A 6547-nucleotide genomic window follows, 5' to 3' on the forward strand; every position below is an offset into this window, starting at 1 on the left:
AATTTCCCTTCTGTCTTAATCATACTTTTCACTTTGGATCATGTCACAATTCTCTGCATTCAATCAAGGGCAAAAGTTTGGTTTGTAATGAAGTAATATTTTTGAAGGAAGAAGCGCCTTATTACTTCATGAAAAGCAGATTCAATAAAGCTACTCTTAATCATCTGCGCAACCCCCGGCCAAATTTGGAATGAATCAATTGGTAGTAATACATTTAAAACTTTTATAACAAGCAGTAAACTTACACTTCAGAAAGTAACAGACAAGGTTCGGAATTCCGAGTCAATCACGGAACATGAGAATGACTAGGCATCAAGAAATAGAATAAGAATAGGCTTCTCAAGAGATAGACAAATTGGTACTATCTTGAGAAACTAGGTCGACAAGCACTGATTTCAAATCATGGTGCAACAATCGAACCGTTCAGAGATGCTACATCTTATTCTGCAATCAAGCAAACCACTATCCTACAGTCTTGTTACAAATACCAATATAAGGGTTCAACAAAATTATTCCCAATAAGCAAACATCCTAATTTGTCAGAAAGCAAAGTTAAATCCTTCCCACCTGACGAACAAGAAGATGCAGCAGCTATAATCATCACAACTTATTGTTGTACCAGAACACACCTTTGCTCTGAGTACTTCGATCTGGTTCAACATAAATACACTCCCTTGCCTCTCTCCACATTGCACTGTAAAATGGGGTCCCATCAAACCGATAATACTCTCCCAAAATTGGTTTTATCGCCTTTGTGGCCTCCATTGCATGATAATGTGGCATTGTGGAGAACAAGTGATGCGCCACATGAGTGTCTGTAATATTATGGAAGACCTTGTTCAGGATCCCATAATCTCTATCCACTGTTGCTAAAGCTCCTCTCAACCAGTCCCACTCAGAGGAATCGTAGTGCGGCAATGCAGGGTGAGTGTGCTGCAAGAATGTGATCAAAACCAAGAATCCATTGACCACTAGCAATGGAACTCCATAAACACAAACAACCCAGGCAAGCCCTTTTGCCATGACAAGACGGAAAAGCCCATAGCATACTGCAAGTACTCCCGCATCTGATATGTATATTTGAAGTCGTTCACGATCTGTGTAAATGGGACCGTATGGGTCAAAATGGCAAGCAAACCTTTCATAAGGCCTGCCCGAGACATTAAAAGCCAAGTACAGAGGCCAACCAAGAGTGAGGGTAACAGTAAGTGTGAGGACTCTGCCCAGGGGGTTGTTAAGGTATTTAGAGTACCACTCAATACCGGACTTCTTCTTCGGTACAAAGACTTCATCACGCTCAAGAGAACCGGTATTGGAGTGGTGGCGGCGATGGCTATATTTCCATGAAAAGTAAGGGACTAGGAGAGCAGAGTGGAGAACAAGGCCAACGGTATCATCAAGCCACTGGTAGTCACTGAAAGCATGGTGGCCACACTCATGCGCAACGACCCAAACGCCGGTAAGGATGCAACCTTGGATAGCCCAGTAGATTGGCCAGGCCAAGAAAGAGAGAGGACGAGGAAGTTGGTGGAAGTAATGGGTGGCTACGTAATAGAGGCAGAGGGCTATGGTAAGGTCATAAACGACATAGGAGAATGACCGGATAACAGAGCGCTGAAAACAGTGAGGTGGAATAGCTTTCTTGACCTGGCTGAGACTGAATGGTGGTTTTGCAAACGGCACCCGCTTCACAGCGTCAGCCTCTGACTTCCTGTTGGGAGGAGGAACAGAGGTTCGGCCACCAGCCCCCATCTTCACGCAACCTGCACATAACATAACAGTAACCAAGACTGAACAGAGTCTACCAATTTGCATGAACAAGAATAAAATATAATGTAATAGTTTCTCAACGAAAAAATAAAATAAAAATAGAATGAACAATGTGTGTGCTCTTCAAAGCAAAATCTTCATTAATTGAAAGAAAAATTCTCCACTGCCTCCAGCAAACACTTCAACAACAGTAACCAAGATGTGTTCTTCTCATTACCGTTTTCAGGTTCATTACTTTTTATCTCCATACTCCCCATGTGCCAAGGGGAAACAATACAGCACCCGTTAACATAAAATAGATATTAATTACAACCAACAATTAGCGGGCCATCGTAATCGAAGAGCAAAATGAAAACAATGGGAATGAACATTCAGTTTTTGCATAATCTCGTGAAATTAAAAATTCTGTATTTATATTTCATATCATGAATATTCATTATTCATAAATGTTAATAAAGTTTCACTTATTTCATTTTCATTCATGCACTACATCTAAACATAATAAAATAAAATAATATTTTCTAGGTTTAACAATAAATAAATAAGAGAAAAAAATTACTTTCATATTATAAGAGAGTAATTTTTCTTCCTACACATTCTTTAAAAATTATATTGCATATTTTTTTTAAGTGATAGACTCCACTATTATGTAACTATAATAAAAGATAATTTATCTCCTACACATAAAAATAGAGAAGCCCATAAATAAATGGGTTTCTCCTTTCTCATATCACATAAGATATTATCTCTCATGTCATAAATACAATAAGTGGTGGGACCTGTTACTTTAAAAAAAACAAAAACAAAAAGAACAGCATAATTTTCGATTTCTCGTAACATTGAAAATCTATCTTTGAGAAAATGATTTTCCTAAATAAATATAAATAAAAGGCGTAAAAGTGGATGCTAAAAAATAATACTCCTTTCAAATATGGACCGCCACCAACTTTCTTTCCTCCTTCGAAGCAAGTATGTAAGTGCTAAAAAAGCAGCTTTAACCTAATAGATCACATCACGGGGCATAAGAAATTCCTATAAGCTCTTTCTTCCAAGTTGATATGTGGATTTGATTATACGTTGCGTAGTGGTGGTCCAACCATAAATAAATGCACATGACTAAACAATGAGATGTCCAAAATCCGACAAATTTGTTTGAATAATTTATCAAAGCTAAAACAAAATACAGCTTGCAAACGCATCAGTCAAGAACACAAACAGACATCGCGATCCTTGTTTTTCAGAGATATTCTGCAGGCAATGCAGAACAGGCGTACCAATTACCAAAAATAAATCTTAAGCGGACCCACATGAACAAGGACATCTATAAAATAATGAATATAATAATATTATAGGAAGACCCATCTGTTGAATGGCGCATCAAAATTAAATTATTTCAGGCCCTTTCAGCGGTACAATAATCAACAATACCTGCATTAAAACTTCTTACCACTCAATCTCACTGTTCATCAAATTTTTTATTTAAATGTCACGTGAATAGTGTTATTTTTTAATATATTTCAGAAGCAGGTAAAAAAATTGGTGAACAGTGATAAGCAGATAAAAAAATTGATAAACAGTGACATTTTGATTAGTGTTCCTCTTTTCAATTTACGCGTCAACTGAGCTACCACCATTTGGTTTACTCTCTCTCTTTTGGTAATAGTTTACGTTTCTTTATTTCGCACTGTTCGACCGATGTATATTTTAAAATACTCTTTTTAAAATAGTTTGATTCAAAATATTTAACTACAAAATATAGTAAGCTAAACACACAGACTTTTAATGTTAAAAATAATTTAATTCAAAGCTTTCTTCGTCGAAAACAAACGTGGCAGTTTCAATCTAAAAATGTAATTAAATTTGTCTAAATATTTCAATTAAAATAATAAAATTCTAATAATTTATCAATACCTTTTCTTAATTTCACCTAACAAAATAAGAGAAAAGAATATACTTGCCATAAAAAAAAAATTACAACTAATCTAATCACCGTTGATTTTCGTCAATCTAACGGTTATAATTTATTGAAAATTATTGTAGATTGACAGAAATCAACAATGATTAGATTGATTGTAAAAATTGTAACCTTTTTTTATGGTATATATATCCTGTCTCACAAAGTAATACATTCGTTAGGGAAAATATAGGTTTGGTTTAAAAATAGTTCATATAAATAAGTTCCCACTTCGTATGAATTATAAAGGAAAATCCGTCTCCACACATTAAAGCTGCCGAGTGGAACAAAGCTAGTGTCACATGGTTAGATACATTTCCCACTTCGGTAAAACCGTCCACATAGTGAATCCAGAATAACTGGACATATTATATTATTTAGATTATAATTCGGAAAATCATTCATACAAAATATAACATTAAATTATAATCCAAAAAATATAACTTTACAGGGATAACTTATTCCATGTATATTTTACCAACCACTATTGTACAAAGGATAGTTCATATAAATTTCAAGAGAAAAAATATAAAAATTAATTGAGATTATCATTTAAAGATATTAAATAATGCCTATAATGACAGATAGGTATTAAAAAGGATAACTAAAATAACATATCACAAGTTGTGATATAAACCAAAATAAATAAAAATATAGAAAGAGGACCTGCGAATAAAAGTATGCAAAACTGCACATCAACTCTCCTAAACAATAAAATGGTCGTTTAGCAGAGATTTTTTTAACTCAGCTTGGAATAGAGAATCCGAATATATCCATAAATTACCAATCAAACGATCCAAATCTATCATCAGGTACATTCATCATATCACTATATAGGCTGAGAGAGAAAAAAAAATCAAAAAAGGACCAAAATAATCACTCAAATCCTAAGCAGTCATGAGTTTCGTTTGCCAATGCATACAGAAATTAATAGTGAATAAATGAGATCTGCAATCGCAAAATTGTTCCAGATTCGTGAAAGATAGTAATTAAAAGTTTAACAGAAAAAATAATATTATATAATTAATATAACGATAATATCATGAAAGGAGGAACAAAACTTTGCCGTTTCCTGAGAGAACGGGCAAAAACCGGAAAGAGATATCTACTTGGATCCAAGAGAGAACCACCGGACGTAACAAAATAAATGCAAATACAAACAGGTTTGTTAATCGAAAAAATATATTACAATAGAATCAAAGAAAGCAACCGCATGACGAAAGAATCGACAAAACGACGTGAAATATTTGGAAAAAGAAGAAGAGAGAGAGCAAAAATTAGATGCTGAAGTAAATAGAATCGCAGAGATCTAAAATAGCCGAGAAAACTGAGGGCGGGGAGCGGGACTGTTCAGATCTAGCGTGAAAACGGAAATGAAAGCAAGATTTCGAGCTTAAACATGGGAGAAAACCATCACATTCAGTGAGAGAAACAGAACAGAAAAGCGAGAGAGAGAGAGAGAGAGGTACCTGGGAGAAGAGAAACCGCTGAATTTGTGTGAAGAGGAGTTGGATGGAGTGAGAGATGGGGGCAAGGCTGCTAAAGATGCACTAGGGCAATATTTAAAGTGATATTGTGTCCGTCCAATGAATGGGGCCCACTGGGAGATATTTAATTTAACATATTGTTTGGCAAATAGAAATTTTTCTTTGGTGCTATGCTACTACTCCCTTTTTTTTAAAAAAGGAAATTTTTATTTTCATTTAACCAATAATTATTTTATTATTTATTTAAACCCTAATTTTTTTAACTTTTTTAGCCACATGTAAGATATTATAGGAGTAGCAAAGATTTGTTCGGCAAATATGCAGTGGCCACGATTGACTTCACTTTTCCTTCCGTTCTCTTTTTTCCTCGCTTGCACCAATGCAATGGTCATACACACTCATAAGTCTCATTTATTTAATATAATTTAAATTAATCTTTTTCCTCGCTTTCATCATCCCTCACTGTCTACCTACCTACCTCTCTCTACGCTCTACGCTCTACGCCGCACATTGTAATCTCCTCTACCCAAAATATCTGAAACTCTCACGTGACTCATTCCTCACCTAATTATTAAATAAAAAAGTTAGTTTATGTCAAATTGTCAAATATAACATTAATTGACTTAGCTTAGTTGGATTTAACCAGTGTGGTCAAACCCGGCCCGACCCGGTCGGGTTGACTCGGAACCTGGCGAATCGGTCATCAGATTGGTTCGGGTTAAGCATTGGATCGGTCATGCATCGACCCGGTCAAAATCCGGACAAACCCGATGACCCGGTCGGGTCATGCATTTGAAAAGAAAAAGAAAAACCAAAATTGTTTCATCTTATAAAAGAAATGTAAAACTCATTTTAACAACTTTTTATAATTTTATTTGTTAGTATACTCTTCTACAATGACCTCTTAGTTTTCAATACTAAAGCAATTTGTGGAATAATAAATTAGAGAATGTGACATATGTCATTTTAATGTAGTTGAATTTGAAAAATATGAGTTCAATGTCATTGAGAGGTATGTTTATGGGGATTCTGAGTTGCCATTTAAATTGACATAGTAATAACATGCATTTTTATTTATTTATGCTTCATTTTTTTAACTTATTTAGTGAACCTTGTTTAATTTATTTTAGATATGGAAGATATAATTGAATTTATATGTTCATATTTATATATATTTTTATATATTTATATATATTCGGGTCAACCGGTCCGACCGGTGACCCACCGGTCTGACCAGTGACCCAGTACCTCGACGGGGTCGATGCCCGGGTCGAGTTTAACAACATCGGATTTAACTGACCAGACGTTTACAGAAGGTTGAATCGGTTTACATATT

At 34.9% G+C, this 6547-nt stretch overlaps 1 protein-coding gene across 1 annotated transcript; it reads right to left on the reverse strand.

Moving 5' to 3' along the window:
• Positions 1-246: 246 nt before the first annotated feature.
• Positions 247-5245, reverse strand: LOC133292001 (omega-6 fatty acid desaturase, endoplasmic reticulum isozyme 2). The gene is made up of 2 exons (XM_061490365.1): positions 5194-5245; positions 247-1763 (listed from the first exon to the last, which is right to left on the reverse strand). Exon 2 carries the CDS (start codon positions 1750-1752, stop codon positions 601-603), a length of 1152 nt encoding a protein of 383 aa, XP_061346349.1. The 5' UTR covers positions 1753-1763; positions 5194-5245; the 3' UTR covers positions 247-600.
• Between the last annotated feature and the right edge of the window lie 1302 nt (positions 5246-6547).

The sequence above is a fragment of the Gastrolobium bilobum genome, unplaced genomic scaffold (assembly GCF_033153095.1).
Source record: "Gastrolobium bilobum isolate Gb01-03AN ecotype WA unplaced genomic scaffold, APGP_CSIRO_Gbil_v1 utg5369, whole genome shotgun sequence".
In the NCBI taxonomy this organism is placed as follows: Eukaryota; Viridiplantae; Streptophyta; class Magnoliopsida; order Fabales; family Fabaceae; genus Gastrolobium; species Gastrolobium bilobum.

Coding starts and splice junctions, on each gene's coding strand:
- LOC133292001 (XM_061490365.1), bottom strand. CDS start 1,752: ATGGGGGCTGGTGGCCGAACCTCTGTTCCTCCTCCCAACAGGAAGTCA.